This window comes from Topomyia yanbarensis, chromosome 3 (genome assembly GCF_030247195.1).
Source record: "Topomyia yanbarensis strain Yona2022 chromosome 3, ASM3024719v1, whole genome shotgun sequence".
NCBI classification, from domain to species: Eukaryota; Metazoa; Arthropoda; class Insecta; order Diptera; family Culicidae; genus Topomyia; species Topomyia yanbarensis.
Window position 1 is genome coordinate 245,882,114 of NC_080672.1, and position 20,683 is coordinate 245,902,796.

At 42.9% G+C, this 20,683-nt stretch overlaps 2 protein-coding genes across 5 annotated transcripts in view; both read right to left on the reverse strand.

Annotated features, from left to right (window-relative positions):
- LOC131687836 (uncharacterized) lies at positions 1 to 702 on the reverse strand. The gene has a single exon (XM_058971926.1). The coding sequence runs from the start codon at positions 700 to 702 to the stop codon at positions 1 to 3; it is 702 nt and encodes a 233-aa protein (XP_058827909.1).
- A 995-nt stretch (positions 703 to 1,697) lies between these two features.
- Positions 1,698 to 20,683, reverse strand: part of LOC131693219 (uncharacterized) — a 28,346-nt gene continuing 9,360 nt past the window's right edge. Inside the window, exons 3-5 of one of the 4 annotated variants that reach the window (XR_009306179.1) lie at positions 4,119 to 4,475; positions 4,032 to 4,048; positions 1,698 to 3,397 (exon numbers count right to left, since the gene is read on the reverse strand). The gene's annotated coding sequence lies outside the window, so the exon portion shown is untranslated. Of the gene's footprint in view, positions 3,398 to 3,671; positions 4,049 to 4,118; positions 4,476 to 20,683 lie in introns of those variants that run through there. The other 3 variants (XR_009306178.1, XR_009306177.1, XR_009306176.1) reach the window with 3 other exon arrangements.

Genomic DNA, 20,683 nt, shown 5'->3' on the forward strand with positions numbered 1-20,683 from the left:
CTAATCTGCCTTGATGTCCTTCGCATGGTATCTGCCCTTCCTTCCTGTTGGCACATCCTCCAGCAAATATAGGTTGGCACCGAGGGTTTCCTTTATGATGGCCGGTGTGAACTTCGGATCCAGTTTTTGGTTGACATGGTCCGCCTTTGAGGACAGGCCGAATGTTCTTCGCCACACCAGGTCCCCCACCTTGAATGATACTGTTCGCTTACGGAAGTTGTAACACTGTTTCGCCTTTTCGTGGTTGTTTTGTATGCGTTGTACAACGAACTGCTGAATTCGCCTGATCTTTGATAACCGCATGTCCTGTGCCACCTTCGGGTCATCGTGACTGTTTAGTTCTTGTTGTTTGTACAGATCCGTGTGGAGAATCAGGTCTCTGCCGAAATTTGCAGCGTGTGGACTTACACCGGTCGCCTCATGTTTAGCACTGTTGATGGCCGCAGTGATTGCTGGGAGCTGCTCGTCCCATTCTCGGTGATCTCCATTTAACAGGGAACGAATACATGTTACTAGGACTCTGTTGACCCTTTCCGTGTTGTTGACCATTGGACAGTAGAACGCCGTTTTCATGTGGGCGATGTTGTGTCGTGACAGCAACGATTTAAATGCCATTGACTCGAATTGCTTCCCGTTGTCGGAGAGTACTATCCGCGGGCGTGAGAATTTCAAAAATACTTCCTTCTCCAGGAATTCCGTCATTTTCACCGAATCTGCGCTGCGCATTGGGTGCACGATGATATATTTCGTAATCCAGTCCACGATAACCAACATCACTGTGTTGCCTCGCTTCGATCTGGGCAGCGGACAAATTATTAAAATGAGCAAAGTAGCAAAAGATCTCGAAAAAAAAGAAAAGAAAAAAAAACACATCTGGGGAAAAAGAAGGAATTGGGGGAAATATACTAACCACTAACACTCTTTTTCTTTTGCAAAGAATCACCGACAAAAATAAATTAGAAGATTAGGAAGATTGCCAATCGAGTCGGTTTTCATTTTAAAACAAACTATAAACAAAAGTAATTTCACATATGACAAATTTTAAAGATTAAAGCAAATGATTGAAAACAAACATAAATTGAAATAATTAAATAGATATAGTAAATTACAGGGTGAGAATGAAGATAACACAAAAAAAAAAATTTAGTTTTATATTTTTAATACAATAATAATCTATAGCAGCCAAATTATCAAAACCGTACAACAAATAAGCAAATAACGTATATTGACAAAAAAAATAATAACTACTAAACATAGGAGATTTTGTATAAAGTGGAAGCAGAAGTCCAGAGAAGTGTGTGCCCTGTGGAGAAGGTAGTCACGAGCACTACCCACCGCGTTCGACAAGGATGGATTAAGGTAGCATTGTTAGACTACCCAACGCGTTCGATAAGGATGGAACCAGTCGAAGGTGGTGACGGGAACGATTGAGGGGCGCCACAGAAGACAACAAGAACAAGAAACGGAAAGCCAAACCGGCACGAAATGAGTATACGCTACTGGAAGTAAGAAGAAGACATAGGGAGTGAAGTCGGTACAGCCAATACTCGGCTCAATCCAAAACACGAGAAAAAGGCCACAGCCGGGACATCACAACCCAACTGTAATCGCGGCGAACTCTAACTCCTAAACGAGGGAACGTGATTTGACAAATCTGATTCTTACTTGCAATCAAAAGGAACGATTTATTGTAACGATACTCTATTTCTTACAGCGATGTAGGTATAATAAGATGTGATCACTTTGATCTTTTATTTCAAGTGACTGTATACTGGTTTGCATATAGCTATATATGTGAATTCAAAGCAAAGGGAATCAGCAAAAGGCCTATCCGAACTGTACTTCGATCACTAGCCGAAGGCTAGTGATAAAGAAAGTAATATTACTGATAGCATTCGTATAGGTGAAAATGAGAAGGATAATTAATTAATATGATTTCATGATGCTTAAGCCTAGGGTTGCTCCAACATATGCCGGCCCCTGTTGAAAGGACGAACCTTTCAACCTATCTGGTGCTATCGATGATGCAGACGAGTATGATGCTCCTGCGATGATTGGCATATGATGGTTAGACGAATCGCCAATAGTTGGAATGCTGTCGTCGTCGTTCTCGTTGCAGTGACGTCAACGGAATTCTGCAGGGTACCTTTCAGTAGCTTTCGTTGTTTTCGGATAGTTGAATATGTCGTAGTTTTATCCTTCAGGACTTCGGTCGTCGCATCCACAGCATTCGCGGGTCATCTTGAGGCCATCGGGTTGGGCGTACTCGTGGTTGGGGGTTGGAGTAGCCATCGCAATGCACAGCACATGTCGGAGGACGAAAATTCTTTGAATTTTTTGCGAGATCATTATATAACAATACTTACAGGGTTCGGAGGCCCTCAGGCCCCCGATCGTTGCGCAGATCGTAGTTCTGCGATGGGATCTCCAACAGAAGATCTTGGTAGTGGCTGCCCGTCTCAATCGTTTCGGTTATGGGTTGGTGAGCAGGAACGGTGTCATCGCAAAACGAGCAACATCCTTGAGTTATCTTGAAGTCGTCGGGGGTTGGGCTCACTCGTGGTTGAGGGTCGGAGTAGCCATCACATTGTACAGCACATGACGGAGGACGAAAATTCTTTGAGTTTTTTGCGAGAACATTATTAAACAATACTTACAGGGATCGGAGGCCCTCAGGCCCCCGATCGTTGCGCAGATCGTAATTCTGCGATGAGACCTCCTACTGCAGATCTGGGATGCGGCTGTCCGCCTCAATGTCGGTTGTGGGTTCGCGAACAGGAAGAATACAGATCTTATTAATAGCGCGCCGGTACTCTCCATCCGCCGTTCGAACATCTACTACCCGGATGTTGTTGTCCTGGCCGTGGAAGATGTTGGTAACTCTGCCGTATCGCCATTTAAGCGGTGGGAGGTTTTCCTCTTTCAAAAGCACCATAGTGCCAATAACGATATTGTCTCGTATTCGCGTCCATTTCGTACGTGGCTGTAGTCCGGACAAATAGTCCATCGTCCACCGTTTCCAGACACGCCGTAGAAGTTCTTGATTCTCTTGCCAACGATCCAGCCGATTTCGAGGGATTTCAGAGAGATCGGGTTCGGGAAAGCACGTAAGGGAACGATGCACAAGGAAGTGGCCCGGTGTTAAGACTTCCAAGTCGTTAGGATCGGCTGACAGCGGTGTAAGGGGTCTTGAATTCAGACAGGCTTCTATGCGGGCAAGCAATGTTACGAATTCGTCCTGAGATAGCACGGAGTTTCCCATAGTACGACGGAGATGGTGTTTCAGCGATTTCACCGCCGCTTCCCACAGACCTCCGAAATGCGGGCTGCGGGGTGGGATGAACTTGAAGGTGATGCCATCTTCTGCACAGCGGTTAATCACTGCGCCCTGGTGTTGCTGTGAGTAAAACTAGTAAGTAAATATATATATATATATATATATATATATATATATATATATATATATATATATATATATATATATATATATATATATATATATATATATATATATATATATATATATATATATATATATATATATATATATATATATATATATATATATATATATATATATATATATATATATATATATATATATATATATATATATATATATATATATATATATATATATAAATTTTTTTTTTTTTGATTAGCTATTACAAAGCTCTCGACTCATGCCTAATGTATGTATCACGTATACTCATAAGTTATCACGCAACCGACAGACCAGTCTCGTTGAATTAATGGACTAATTCAGATTCGCTATCGTTGAGCCGCGTATCAGTATATTCGCATCCGGATCCAAGTGGACAGGTAGTAACTGTCGTGACTGGAGCTGTTTAGATCCAACTACTCGCTTATCTCTTACAGTAACCTGTCCGTTTCTCGATTTTCTAAAGACGTCACCGACATGGATTTGTGTCTGCAGATTGTGTTAGCAGCCATCGATCATTTTACCACCATTATGCCTAAAATTGTTCTTCAGCGGTTGTCATCGAGCGGTCATCGAACGTTTTTCTCACCAGTAGATGAATAGAATCTGAAACAGAAAATAAATCAGTGGAGATTTGTACATTCTTGATATAGGAAAGGGAAGAAAGAAAGCTTACCCAGTAATCAAAATCGACGAATCCGATGGAGTTAGAAATCATTCAACCGATGTCGTGTCGAAGTGCATATCTCGACAAACATATGATTACGGCCTAAAAGCCAACTGTCAAAATCCACTTTGAATGGAAATTCCGGACAAACCGTTACACGCCAATCACAGATGTTGGTAGTAAATGAAAGAGAAAAGTTTTCTCTTTCATAAACTGTTGTGAACTGTGTTCGACTAGTAACGGTTTGTCTGGAATTTCCATTCAAAGTGGATTTTGACAGTTGGCTTTTAGGCCGTAATCATATGTTTGTCGAGATATTGTACATTTTCGAAGCTACGACTTTTTGTTCAATACACGTCTTCAACCCTAAAATAAACGAAATATTAATATTGTTACAAAAGAAGATGGAAAATTATTAGGTGGGTGAATGGAGGACAGTGAGTCTAGTTATGTAAGGTATGAAAACTAGGTTCTATGGAACTATCCAAGTCAGTCTTAGATATCACATCAGATGTTGCTTCAAACTGTTCTCAACTCGCATTCGGCAGTTTTCACGGCGCCACCCGCGTACTAGAGATGGTCGGGTTCGGGTCTTTGAACCCGAAACCCGGATCCGACGGGTTTCGGGACTGGTTCGGGTACTATAAACTTAAACTTCTCGGGTTCGGGTCGGGTTCCGGGTTTTCAAATTTGAATTTCTCGGGTTCGGGTCGGGTCCGGGTTTTTGAAATTTTAAATTTTTAGGTTCGGGTTACTCGAATTTGAAATTTTTGGATTCGGGTTGGGTTCGGACTTTGAACAGACCACATTTCTTGACACTGTTTATGTCTATACACAACAACCTGTCCCTTTTTCTAGTAACTAATCGTCATTTACTGATGTTCAAATATTGTATTTTTTACTAATGTACAAAATATCTTCTCTTCTTGCGATGCATTTGACGTTAAAGATACGTAGTCGAATTTTTTTTCACTTTTTTCATACGCAAAATTACAAATCCATTGAACTACCTTGACCCCTATCCTTAAGCTAGAATTACTTTAAAAGTTCTAACCCGTGTCGCTAAATCCACTGTCAAGGAAGACCGACAGTGTCAAACAAGGATGTGTTCACATTTTTGTAAAAAATAATTTATTCAGAAGTTTTACGGGTGTAACATATATAATGCTATATTCAGAAAAAAAGAACTCCATCGGTATATGTAATAAAAGGAAAATTTTATTATTCATTTAATGACCCAATTGCCAAGGCTTATTTAATACATACAATAAATTATACAGAACCACTCTTGCAGGAATGGTTTTCGAGGAATTGTGATGATGTCATCACAGATTCCCAACAGTATCATGATCATCGCCACAGCCTCAATACCTACCATGTTTGTGTGTTTATATTTATGTGCCTGTGTAGAAGGGGGTGTTATGTATGTAACGGAGAAGACAAAAGACGAGGAGTGATCGTAAAGTCAGTGTACCACGAGCGTCTATAGCAACAGGTCGAACTTTCACGTTGCTCCGTACCAAGTGCGTGAAGATAAGGAAATCACATTTGTAATAATGTATTCCGACTGGTTCCAGTTCGGATTCCGGCTTCTAACTAGAATCGGTTGTGTCACTAGAGCCGGAATGCGAACTGGAACCAGCCAGAATTCCAGTTCATTTCCGGCTGAACTTTACTGGGTTTCCATAAAAAAGTTTTCCTAACAGCAACTTTTGACATATTTTTATAATCCATGCTATTTGCAGTAAAAAATTCAATTTTATTTTTGAATATGATTCTAAACACCATTTTAAATCAAAATGCCCATAATAAAAAATTTCAGAAATGTGGTAGTTTTCGAGATATTTTGAATTTTCTTTAACAACAAAATTATTTTGTTTTATTACGACCTTTTCATAAGTTATTCGCGGTTCTCCGTCAACAGTAATAGATTTTTCAAAAAGCCTAACATTTCCTATAACTTTCTCTTTGACATCAAGGAAACCATTTAAAAGCTACACGAAAACAAACAACATATGATTCAACCATAGGGTCTGATGATTAAACCACAGAGAACAGACGTCCATCTTCAGCATTCAACTTGTGTAAAACCTCTAACGGTTTCGAAGGTAGTTGGGATATCCAAACCAGGTGCGCTACTATCGTCATGTTTTTTGTGGCTGAGTTCGACAGAATTGACAGCGGTTATTCATCTACCCAGTCAAACTAGTCCGGAACCGGTTCGGACATCCTGCATGAATTTCAGCTTAAATGCATCAACCGATAGAGTCGGAATCGGTTGTTTTCTTTGAGCAAGATTCCATACTGAATCCATTCAGGATTTCGAACCGGTTCCAGTATCGATTTGACGGATAGTTGGGATAGGTTGGTGTGGCGGCGCAAGTGTTTATCGTATATTAATTCAAATGCTTTAACAAAAGCACTGTTTTGAGCGACTTAGTGGAATGTTATATTAAACACTTTAACCGTTGTCTTCCGTTTTAATTCCACTATGATGAACAAAATGCAAAATTGCACTTTTCTGTTAAAGATACGTATTTCGGCTACGACTTGCAGCCTTCTTCAGTGTATTGTATCAGAATAAAGAAAATACCCTCTGTACCGCTTTATGTACCGAAAAGGCAGGTAGAAATTAGGTAGCTTAGGTGTGTGAAGATGATCATTTGCGTACGGGTAATGTTTGGAAAAGCCATGTGTATCCGTTACCTTGATCTCGATTGAGTAAAGACGAAGGGGGTTGTTTAAAAATTTCTAGGCTCTCAGCAACATCCAATTTCCATGGATTAGAAGTTTGACGTTGAATTTTTATCCTCGGTAGTCAGATCATGTTTTTCTGAAAAGGAATGTTCCGCTACCTTAGATTTGAAGTGAAATGGTACATCTTTAACAGCTTCCTTGGAAGCTTTTGTGATTTCAGCGATGTGCTCTTTAAACAGAATATCTAGTGTTCTCTTAGTTTGTCCAATATAAATTTTATCACAATGAGAACAAGAAATTTGTATACCCCAGATTTTCCCAGAGTTTCAATTGGATCTTTAGCGGATCCTAAAATCGATTTAAGTTGGTACTTTCTACTACTAAAAACAAGATCCATACCAAACTTTTTGAATTTATGTCTAAGTGGATAAGCCGTATTTTTGTTGAAGTCTACTGCTATCCTTTTTAAATTCTCGGTTAATGGGGTTAATGTTGTGAGGGATTGTTTTTTGAATTTTTTACTTTTTTTATTTGATTATTGATTGGATAGTTTGCTCTGGATATCCATTGAGCCTACCAATTCTGAAAATAAACTCTGTTTCTTTAAATTTTGTTTCTTCGCTTAGTGGTAAACTAAGCATTCTATGAACCATGTGATGGAATGCTGCCATTTTATGCTGATAAGAATGGTTTGAAGTATTTGGTATAACTCTATCTGTATTGGTAGGTTTTCTATAAATTAAGTTAAAGTGTTTAATTCAAATGTTTACACACGTTTTTTTTAATATTTTTGTTCGATCATGGATGTCTGTTCTCTGTGATTAAACTATGTAGTTGAATCATATGTTAATTGCTTTCATGTAGCTTTCAAATGGTTTGTAATATCGCTTTGATGTCAAAGAGAAAGTTACAGGAAATATTATGGGGTTTTTGAAAAGTCTATTACTGTTGATGGAGAAACACGAATAACTTATGAAAAGGTCGTAATAAAACAAATTTGATATTTAAAATATCTCGAGAACTATTGCATTTCCGAAAATTTTTGTTATGAGCATTTCGATTTAAAATGACATTTAGAATCGTATTGAAAAATAAAATTGTATTTTTGGCTGCAAATAGCATGACTTATAAAAATATGTCAAAAGTTGTCATTAGGAAAACTTTTTCATTGAAAGTTTCTCCATGATCCAAATACACTGAAAAAGTTTCTTTTAAGTGTTTAAAATGATAAACATTAGATTTTTGACATATTACGATGGGGTAACGCAAATAACTTTTAAAAAGGGCATAATTACACGAATTATTGGTTTTTGCTGGAGCAAAATTCCAAATATCTCGAAAACTATCGCATTTTAGAAGATTTTTGTTAAATGAATTTTAATTTAAAATGATACTTAGAATCATATCCTGTAAAAAATACAGTTTTATATGCCAATTAGCATGAAATTTAAAAACATGTATAAAGTTATTGTTAGAAAAACTTCAAAATGTCTCTTTTCTCTGTAGGTTTTTGTTGACATATAAAAATATAATATAATATAAAAAATAGTTTTTTTTTGTGATTTCAATTTGTAAAATTAAAGTTGATTTTACCCAAATCGTTTCCCAAAATTGCCCCAAAACACATATGGTTCTTAGAAGGAGGTAAAAAGAGGTGCACTCACCTTAATGATGTTGGCCGTCGTCATCATGTGACCCCGGGAATTGCTTGAGAGCTGCCTATTCCAGAACACCGTCACTGGTTTATTTATCCTAAGCGAATTAGTTATTCCTCACAAATACACAGCGCTCTTCCGCGACTAGATGGTTCGCCGACACAACATATTCGATCCGAGAAATTTCACAATAACCGCTCCGTTGCCGCAAATGAATCTGCTGCTTTGCCGTTGCATTGGTAGTGGCGGTTGTTTTCCCACCGTTTTCCACCCGCGCTGTGGTTGGTTTCCCGGGCAGTCTGAACAATTGAGGTCTGTAATACTGTCTTCTTTGCAGATCCGGATCCGCTGTGCCGGTTTCGATCGCCTTGTTCGGAAACTTGATCACGTACTCGGTGGACCAAACCGGTTCTCCTCAGGATTTGGCCAGCCGCACCGGACTCTGGCTGTTGCGATCGAACCGAAATGTCGTGGTGATTGTTGCCACTACGAGTATTGCCGACCTGGGAAGAGCCGGACTGCACGGACTTTCCTCTCGGGACCGGGCCGATGTCGCCGAGGGATGATTATTGGATGCTCCCGAATAGTTGTTGCCGTGTTTCTCTTGATTTTACCGGCGAACTCGTTGGAACCTAGTATCCGCACGGCAGCGTGGTTTGCTCTTATATTCACTTCCGGCGCTAACCCTTGCGGCACTATTTTATACTCACGCCTCGTGACGATGGGGATGTTTTACTTATCTCCTGCCTATGATGGTACGGATGCGAGAGTGGTATCTTCGGTGTTAACGGTATCGCATATGTTCCCGGCGACTGCTGATAACACGACGGTCCTCCTTTTTTCCGTCCGCAGGATCAGCCTCCGTTTGCTCGTACCTGCCCTCTTTTCGATTGAACGCTAACCTCTCTACTGACTTTTCTCCACGTTTTTTTCCTTTTTTCTACCTTTTTGGCGTTTTAGCCTACGTCCGGTTTTTGTTGCCAGACAAATTTGTTTTTGTCAAGCGAGTGTTTTACTTGCACACCTTCTTCTGTCGGGTATGCCGTGCACGCTTATCATAATTACCTCAATGAACCATAATTTAATTTTATAATTTAATTCAATATGCACATTATCTTAACCATTATGTGCAAACGTAACATAACATTACCGAAGCGGATGAATTTTTCATGCATCCTAGCTAGTGATGCATGAAAAATTCTAAAACTTTTCCTTACAAAAAGTCGGTCAGAGACGGTGGATCGCTCAGGAGACTTGCACGAACAACAGGTTCAACAAGTACAAACATAACGCAAATCCTAAACTGCAAACCTCTACGCTTGCTAAATCTTCATCTCATCTAAACTAATCCAATCACACACCAGCGAGTTCTGGCAAAATTTGCGATCACCAACACCAACAAATCTTTGGTAAAATTGTCTCCGACTGAGTTTTTATTCATGCTTCTCTGTACCTCCCCCACTTCGGCTCAACAGGCAAATAATCATTACTAATTTTAACACTAAACTAGTAGGATTATAATTAAATTACGAGAAGTTACAATTAACAGTGATAGTTTTCTTAGTTTGGGGATTATAATTGCGCAGGAAAAGGGGTATTTAATTCCTAAACCGCCATGAGTCCGTAGCAAGGGTTTTACCGCGCCCAGAATCGCGTTTCTTTTGATTTTCATGACGGCCCCTACCACAATTGAGTTCCCTCCGATCTTATGGATCTTGTTAGCACTGGATCTGACCACAGTTTGACACCAATCCAGGAAATGGTTATTTTGATTCCGCGAAGCGTATTGTATTGAGTGGCTTTTTTATTTTGTCGTAGCTGGTGTTGCTCATAGCTGGTTAACTTATCCGAATTTATTCGTTCCGTCAGCGTTTTGATTCGTGAACTGTATCAGTTTCTCTCGCTCTGACAAACGGCTGACCCGCGGAGGCTTGCGTGTCGTAAACACTCGTACTTCGATTTCTCCCGTATCGAGAACGGCAAACGCTCGAACGTTTTGTAGGCAGCAGGAGTTGACAGGTTGTGAGGAGGGTATGGTGCTTGGCTTCGTCATGCTCGAAATCCCCGCTATGAGCGGTGTGTGTCCGTTGGTGATTCCGCTTCGCCACGGTCTGCTGTGCTCAATTGTTGTCCTGGTTTGCCCTGCTCCATCCGCTGCATGGTTTTGCTCGCTCCGAAAAATGCTCGCGCGCTTGCGCCAGTGACTGAGGTCTATAACTTGGTTTGATGTGTCACCATGAAGCAGCTTACCTATGAGATTGACTTTTGCTATGTCTGCGGAGTCCAAAGGGGTCCGCCTTCGTCGACCTGCACCCCTGTGCAACGGCTCAAGGTTTTCCCGAGACTCGCTCCGAAAGTTCCGTCTCTAGTTTGCAGTTGCCTGCTTTCCTTCCTGTTGCGCTCGCTGGTCGATTTCTCTCGTTCCGAAATGGCGCGCCTGCTGTGGGCTTCTGCTTTCTCGAAATGCGTTTTCTCTCGAATCGCTAACGGCGTGCCTGCTGAAGGCTTCTGCTTCTCGACGTGCGTTTTCTCCCGATTCGCTAACGGCGTGCCTGCTGAAGGCTTCTGCTTCTCGTTGGTGGAAGTTCTGTACCGTCCTTCACGTCACGACCGCTCCTTACTGCGACTGAGAGTTGTCATGGGCCTTCCTAGACAGCACCTCGAATCCATTTGACGCTGGCTGGTGTGCCATGGTGGGGAGGTAGTTTGAAAGAAGTTATTGCTCACCACACCATGACAGGGCACGATTTGTCCCGATCGGCTAACGGTATTTTTGGAGCACATTGCTCATGGTTAGCAGGCTGAAACCCGCCGACATAGCTGAGTATTTTTTCTCTAATCTGCCTTGATGTCCTTCGCATGGTATCTGCCCTTCCTTCCTGTTGGCACATCCTCCAGCAAATATAGGTTGGCACCGAGGGTTTCCTTTATGATGGCCGGTGTGAACTTCGGATCCAGTTTTTGGTTGACATGGTCCGCCTTTGAGGACAGGCCGAATGTTCTTCGCCACACCAGGTCCCCCACCTTGAATGATACTGTTCGCTTACGGAAGTTGTAACACTGTTTCGCCTTTTCGTGGTTGTTTTGTATGCGTTGTACAACGAACTGCTGAATTCGCCTGATCTTTGATAACCGCATGTCCTGTGCCACCTTCGGGTCATCGTGACTGTTTAGTTCTTGTTGTTTGTACAGATCCGTGTGGAGAATCAGGTCTCTGCCGAAATTTGCAGCGTGTGGACTTACACCGGTCGCCTCATGTTTAGCACTGTTGATGGCCGCAGTGATTGCTGGGAGCTGCTCGTCCCATTCTCGGTGATCTCCATTTAACAGGGAACGAATACATGTTACTAGGACTCTGTTGACCCTTTCCGTGTTGTTGACCATTGGACAGTAGAACGCCGTTTTCATGTGGGCGATGTTGTGTCGTGACAGCAACGATTTAAATGCCATTGACTCGAATTGCTTCCCGTTGTCGGAGAGTACTATCCGCGGGCGTGAGAATTTCAAAAATACTTCCTTCTCCAGGAATTCCGTCATTTTCACCGAATCTGCGCTGCGCATTGGGTGCACGATGATATATTTCGTAATCCAGTCCACGATAACCAACATCACTGTGTTGCCTCGCTTCGATCTGGGCAGCGGACAAATTATTAAAATGAGCAAAGTAGCAAAAGATCTCGAAAAAAAAGAAAAGAAAAAAAAACACATCTGGGGAAAAAGAAGGAATTGGGGGAAATATACTAACCACTAACACTCTTTTTCTTTTGCAAAGAATCACCGACAAAAATAAATTAGAAGATTAGGAAGATTGCCAATCGAGTCGGTTTTCATTTTAAAACAAACTATAAACAAAAGTAATTTCACATATGACAAATTTTAAAGATTAAAGCAAATGATTGAAAACAAACATAAATTGAAATAATTAAATAGATATAGTAAATTACAGGGTGAGAATGAAGATAACACAAAAAAAAAAAATTTAGTTTTATATTTTTAATACAATAATAATCTATAGCAGCCAAATTATCAAAACCGTACAACAAATAAGCAAATAACGTATATTGACAAAAAAAATAATAACTACTAAACATAGGAGATTTTGTATAAAGTGGAAGCAGAAGTCCAGAGAAGTGTGTGCCCTGTGGAGAAGGTAGTCACGAGCACTACCCACCGCGTTCGACAAGGATGGATTAAGGTAGCATTGTTAGACTACCCAACGCGTTCGATAAGGATGGAACCAGTCGAAGGTGGTGACGGGAACGATTGAGGGGCGCCACAGAAGACAACAAGAACAAGAAACGGAAAGCCAAACCGGCACGAAATGAGTATACGCTACTGGAAGTAAGAAGAAGACATAGGGAGTGAAGTCGGTACAGCCAATACCCGGCTCAATCCAAAACACGAGAAAAAGGCCACAGCCGGGACATCACAACCCAACTGTAATCGCGGCGAACTCTAACTCCTAAACGAGGGAACGTGATTTGACAAATCTGATTCTTACTTGCAATCAAAAGGAACGATTTATTGTAACGATACTCTATTTCTTACAGCGATGTAGGTATAATAAGATGTGATCACTTTGATCTTTTATTTCAAGTGACTGTATACTGGTTTGCATATAGCTATATATGTGAATTCAAAGCAAAGGGAATCAGCAAAAGGCCTATCCGAACTGTACTTCGATCACTAGCCGAAGGCTAGTGATAAAGAAAGTAATATTACTGATAGCATTCGTATAGGTGAAAATGAGAAGGATAATTAATTAATATGATTTCATGATGCTTAAGCCTAGGGTTGCTCCAACATATGCCGGCCCCTGTTGAAAGGACGAACCTTTCAACCTATCTGGTGCTATCGATGATGCAGACGAGTATGATGCTCCTGCGATGATTGGCATATGATGGTTAGACGAATCGCCAATAGTTGGAATGCTGTCGTCGTCGTTCTCGTTGCAGTGACGTCAACGGAATTCTGCAGGGTACCTTTCAGTAGCTTTCGTTGTTTTCGGATAGTTGAATATGTCGTAGTTTTATCCTTCAGGACTTCGGTCGTCGCATCCACAGCATTCGCGGGTCATCTTGAGGCCATCGGGTTGGGCGTACTCGTGGTTGGGGGTTGGAGTAGCCATCGCAATGCACAGCACATGTCGGAGGACGAAAATTCTTTGAATTTTTTGCGAGATCATTATATAACAATACTTACAGGGTTCGGAGGCCCTCAGGCCCCCGATCGTTGCGCAGATCGTAGTTCTGCGATGGGATCTCCAACAGAAGATCTTGGTAGTGGCTGCCCGTCTCAATCGTTTCGGTTATGGGTTGGTGAGCAGGAACGGTGTCATCGCAAAACGAGCAACATCCTTGAGTTATCTTGAAGTCGTCGGGGGTTGGGCTCACTCGTGGTTGAGGGTCGGAGTAGCCATCACATTGTACAGCACATGACGGAGGACGAAAATTCTTTCAGTTTTTTGCGAGAACATTATTAAACAATACTTACAGGGATCGGAGGCCCTCAGGCCCCCGATCGTTGCGCAGATCGTAATTCTGCGATGAGACCTCCTACTGCAGATCTGGGATGCGGCTGTCCGCCTCAATGTCGGTTGTGGGTTCGCGAACAGGAAGAATACAGATCTTATTAATAGCGCGCCGGTACTCTCCATCCGCCGTTCGAACATCTACTACCCGGATGTTGTTGTCCTGGCCGTGGAAGATGTTGGTAACTCTGCCGTATCGCCATTTAAGCGGTGGGAGGTTTTCCTCTTTCAAAAGCACCATAGTGCCAATAACGATATTGTCTCGTATTCGCGTCCATTTCGTACGTGGCTGTAGTCCGGACAAATAGTCCATCGTCCACCGTTTCCAGACACGCCGTAGAAGTTCTTGATTCTCTTGCCAACGATCCAGCCGATTTCGAGGGATTTCAGAGAGATCGGGTTCGGGAAAGCACGTAAGGGAACGATGCACAAGGAAGTGGCCCGGTGTTAAGACTTCCAAGTCGTTAGGATCGGCTGACAGCGGTGTAAGGGGTCTTGAATTCAGACAGGCTTCTATGCGGGCAAGCAATGTTACGAATTCGTCCTGAGATAGCACGGAGTTTCCCATAGTACGACGGAGATGGTGTTTCAGCGATTTCACCGCCGCTTCCCACAGACCTCCGAAATGCGGGCTGCGGGGTGGGATGAACTTGAAGGTGATGCCATCTTCTGCACAGCGGTTAATCACTGCGCCCTGGTGTTGCTGTGAGTAAAACTGTCTCGATAGGTCAGCCAACTCCCTTGCCGTTCCTTTGAAGTTCTTGGCGTTATCACATTCGATGAGATTTGGCTTCCCTCTACGAGCAATAAACCGATGCAGCGCCGCTATAAATGCTGCTGTGGAGAGATCATAGACGAGCTCTATATGGGTTGCCTTAGTGACAAGGCACACGAAAATTGCCACAAATGACTTGATGGGTGATCCCTTTTTTATTTTACGATACTGGAACGGGCCACAAAGATCTACCCCAGTGCTGAGAAAGGGTAGTGTTGGAGTAACTCTCTCTGGCGGCAAGTCTCCCATAATTTGCTCAAGATTGTGGGGTCGGCAACGAAAGCAGTTTATGCAGGAATACACCACCTGACGTGCCAAATCGCGGATGCGAAGTGGCCAAAACTTTTCCCAGACGCATGCTACGAGAAGCTGAGGTCCGGCGTGGAGATGGCTTTGGTGATAGTGTATCATGATAGCCTTAGTTAACGGATGTCGTGCTGGCAGGATCATTGGATGTTTCCTATTCTCGGAAATAGCTGCATGTCTTAGCCGACCACGAACACGCAGAACTCCATCAACCAGTATTGGAGCATGGGTTTTTAAATCGGAGTTTGGTCCCACCTGGCCGTTGGTTTTCACTGCGATAATATCTTTAGAAAAGGCTTCAAACTGTGCTAATCGAACCAATGTTTTAACGGCTTCGTCTAGTTCAGCTGTACGTAGGAACCCATATTTCCGATTATTGCGATTTTTGGGTTTGGCGTTATGATGGAAACGACGAACAAGCGCCACGAGGCGAATAAGAGCCGAAAACGACGATCGCAGTGAAAATATTTCATTTGGTGGCGGCACCTGAACAGCGAGCGATACTGGTCTTTCTTCTAGTATATCCTTTGGCAAGTTAACAGATGTTTGTGGAATTAGGGTGGGCCAAAAGCGGGATGGTTGATCAAGCCATGGTGCACCATTCCACCAGGTTTTCAATTCCTTGAGCTGATCGGGATATACTCCGCGAGAAATGATATCTGCCGGGTTTTCTATCCCAGGAACATGTGCCCAGATGCTACCAGCAGTGAGATGCTGCACCTCCGACACTCGATTGGCTATAAAAGTTTTCCATCGTGATGGACAAGAACTGAGCCAATGAAGGGTAATCATTGAGTCAGTCCAAAAAAATGATTTGACGTTGAGTGCAGTGCTAGTTTGGACCTTGTGATAGAGGTGGCTCAAAAGAAGCGCAGCCGAAAGCTCCAACCTTGGAATGCAGACACGCCTTTGCCTTTTCGAATCTCCCAGAGGCGCGACCTTTGATTTGGCGGCCATTAGGCGCACGGAGATAGTCCCGTTTCTGGAAACTGTTCGTATATAAAGGCAGGCACCATATGCCTTCTCGGATGCGTCACAAAATCCATGGAATTCGATGAGTACTGGAACACTGGCGGCGGATATCCATCGAGGTATAACTAGCGAATCAAGGTCTTCTAAGCTGCTACGAAAATTGCGCCAGTACTGCTGCTGAGTGTCATCTAACGGTTCGTCCCAATTTTTCGAAGTTTTCCAAAGTGATTGGATGAAGATTTGGGCTAAGACTACGATCGGACCGATCAGTCCGAGTGGATCGTAGAGCCGGGCGGTGTCCGATAAAATGATTCGTCGAGTTATTGGACCCTCCTCGGTCCAATCAGGAACGGAATAACGGAACATGTCATCGGATGGATGCCACTGCAAGCCCAAGGTCTTGATCGACGTTGACGGTGAATCGAGAGTAAGGGCAACACGCTCATCTCGCAAGTTAGTGGGAATTGTTGATAAAATGGTAGATGAGTTGGATGCCCATTTACGAAGGCTGAAACCGGCAGATTTTAGCAAACATAGAAGTTGTCTACAAAGTTCCACTCCCTCTTCCTCATCATCGACACCGGTCAGCATGTCATCCATATAAAAATCTTTCTCCAGGACTAGTGATGCATGGGGAAATTCTTTCGACCCATCTCTTGACAGCTGCTGTAGGCACTTCGTTGCTAGATATGGAGCAGAGGCCGTGCCGTAAGTCACTGTCACTAATTCGAATGTGCGGAGAGGTTCAGAAGATGTGCTGCGCCATAGAATTCGTTGCAGTGGGTAGTCCGTGGGGTGTATCCGAATTTGGCGAAACATCTTCTCTATGTCGGCGATAATCACATACCGATGCATTCGAAAACGGAGAATAACTGCCAACAAATCATCCTGGATTACAGGACCCACCATCAATGCCTGATTCAGAGATATGCCGCTGTCAGATCGACATGATGCGTCGAATACCACCCGCAGTTTTGTTGTGGTGCTATCCACCTTCTCAACGCCATGGTGTGGCAAGTAGTACGAAAACGGATCAACGGAGGAAGTGTCGTTGATTTCTCTCATATGATTCAACTGATGGTATTCATTTATGAAAGAAGCATAAGCTGCACTTAGCTTTGGATTCGAAATTAGACGAGGCTCTAACCCTAGGAATCTTCGAGTGGCAATCTCTTTTGAGTTGCCCAGTTTGTTTATAACCGACGGACGTTTTGGAAGGGTGACTACAAACCGACCTGACTGATCCCGAAAGGCAGTATTGGCAAAGTGTTCTTCACAACCCGTTTCTTCCAACGAATGAGTGCTGTTGGTCCAGCATGACTCAATCTCCCAAAAACGAGAAAGCTGCTCGTCAAGGGATAGCGTACTTGATACATGAACGAGCTTGGGAGTTGATTGTGGGTTGGATCCTATTTTCCCTGATGCAACCCAGCCAAAAACGGTGTTCTGTAGGATTGGCTTTTCGATTCCCAGTTTTGTAAAGCCTTCCAAGAGTAGATCGTAATACATCTCCATTCCAATTAGGATATCAATAGGTCCAGGCTCGTTGAAATGCGGATCAGCCAATACGACATTGGAGGGGATGGTCCATTGTGACGAATCAAGGCATTTCACTGGTAATTCTCGAGTAATTTTCTTCAAAATATGACACCGTGCCTGAGCAGTGAAATCGGTGCAGCGAGACCCTATCTGAATGACAACTGCGTGATAGGAGACGACGATTGAGTTACCCACACCTCCTATTTCTTGACGATCGGAAATGCGACGAAGCTGGAGTTTCTGGACTAAGTTTTCCGTGACAAGACTCAACTGGGATGCAGGATCTAATAGCGCTCTAGCCCACTGAGGGTTTCCATGCGAATCGACGACTTTGATGACGGCTGTCTGTAGTAGAACCGTAGCAGGAACATTCCGAGAACAACCGACTAGAGTGGTGGAGACGAGGCTAGAGGCTGTGGCTGGTGGCGATTGGAATTCTGGCGACGAGATAGGCCGAGAGTGCGAGGGAGGTTGGTTCGATAAATTGGCTTGGTTGGGTTGACTGTTCGAGCTAGGTGCGTTCGATGAGGGTGCCTTCGATTGAGCTACTGACCGCTCATTTGTTGGTTGGTGGAGCATGGTATGGTGTTTCTGGTTGCATACTCTGCATGTACTGGATGAGCAATGCCGCAGGAGGTGGGACGAAGAGAAACAGTTAATGCAGAGGTTTTTCTTTTTCACTTGATCAAAACGTTGGGTGACCGATAATTTTTGGAAAATATCACATTTAAAAGGTGAGTGTGGAAGTTTCGAGCAGAACGGACACGTGTTGGTCGACGAACTGGTAACTGTGTGGACTGTATTAATTCGTGATTTGAGTGCTCGAAAGGTTTCCGCTTTACCAGAATCAGAAGAGCGAGACTTCGACGGAGCAAGCGACTGAAGCACCGTCAGGTGTGTACGGAGAAATGCGACGACGTCCTTGTATTTGGGAACCTCGGTAGATTTATGATGAGTCTCCCACTGCTTCAACGTGGATGAATCTAAGCGACTGCAAACCATATGTGCCAATAACACACTCCAGCCGTCCGTTGGGATATCCATTTTATCGATCATACACAAGTTCCTTTCAAAATCATCCACCAACGTCATAAGTGAATCATAACATTCTCGTTTCATAGAATCGATGGCAAACAATGCATCGATAAAAGTTTTAACTACAAGTTTCTTATTGTCGAACCGTTTTTCCAACAGGTTCCATGCAACAGAATAATTGGCAGCAGTGAGCTCTACTGACTCGATCACCTTTCTGGCATCTTTCGATAACGATGCCACCAGATAGGAAAATTTATCAATTTGCGACAACTGGGGATTAGATTCAATTAGAGATTTGAAAGTATCTCGAAAGGTTATCCATTCGGATACTGTACCGTCGAATGTTGGAAGTTTCACTTCAGGGAGCTTAATACGAGAAAATGAACCTTCCATTGTGCCCATTTGATTCCCTGAGGTTGAAGGAATTGCAAATGGCGGTCTTACATCCGGTCTACTAAGTTCGTTAGTAAGAAAACTGTAGACGTTTACATAATCATTTTCAAATCCCTGACGTACGAGACGATTGGCTTCTTCACTAATCTGTGGTCCTTCCTCACCAGCAGCGGGCTTGGTGGTAGCATCGCACATCACCTCTATTTGGAGACGATTATTCTGGAACTCTGTATACAAATTTTCTGCTCGTTGCTTCCATCCCGCCAGTTGCGCCTTGTCGCGTTCTGCATTGTAATTTCCAACAAATTGCTTCAAATTATTCATCGTATCAATGTAAAACCGCTCTTGGCGGGACAAGGTTCTTAATGCAGACATTTTATTAATTTATCTCTCACCTACGTTCACAGTACGACTATCGATCTAGCACTCAATGCATATAACCAACCAACCAGCTCGGGATGAAAGCACACGGAGCAAAAACGATGAAATAAATCATTCGATATTGTAGCCAATTAAACGATTGGGCCACCTCATACAATTGATAGCACTCGCATGTGGTACTTACAAATTCGCAATTCGAGACAATGATGGCGTCACCTCGATGTCTTTGTTCGATGTCTATTGTCCACTGGGGCACAATGAAACCCAAGCCACGCCAAGCCTGTCTGTATAATGTGACGATCACCACGCGGGTACCACGTTGCCCGCTAAACGACGAATCCTCCTTTTACGACACCAACGAGACCAGATTGATACAAACGGTCTTTCGCGCACTTTTAATAACTGCTACTCGATCAATAACGATACTTATCACACTCGGTACGGTACCGACGACACGTGGCCAGACGAAATTGTTCACTCTCCACCCGTATGGAGTCTGCCCGCGAAACACTGGTTCACTTTTTATCAGCAGTTAATGTTCACAAAACGCGGCTGATCCGGTTCGAAGGACCAGAAAATGTAATCGCGGCGAACTCTAACTCCTAACCGAGGGAACGTGATTTGACAAATCTGATTCTTACTTGCAATCAAAAGGAACGATTTATTGTAACGACACTCTATTTCTTACAGCGATGTAGGTATAATAAGATGTGATCACTTTGATCTTTTATTTCAAGTGACTGTATACTGGTTTGCATATAGCTATATATGTGAATTCAAAGCAAAGGGAATCAGCAAAAGGCCTATCCGAACTGTACTTCGATCACTAGCCGAAGGCTAGTGATAAAGAAAGTAATATTACTGATAGCATTCGTATAGGTGAAAATGAGAAGGATAATTAATTAATATGATTTCATGATGCTTAAGCCTAGGGTTGCTCCAACACCAACTACGGTCATATAATTAACTACAAAGTACTTCAGTAGGAACATTACACTCTGACCGATGATACAAGAACAATAAGCATGCCGCACAGTCGTCACACTACAATTCGACTGATGCTTGGCCAACACATATATATTGCCCCAGTCGGAACTACCATAACGTCCGACTGCGGTGAATTACCGAACGAAGACACGACTGGAGAAAATCAAAAGCCCAGTCAGCCGCTCCAATAATGAGGCACTATACGCAGTCGGAATTACCAAAACCGACTTTGCGCCGAAAGACAGCCACCGTCATGTTAGACACTGGTGGTTGGACATCCCGAAGCAAGGCGAATGGAAGGCAC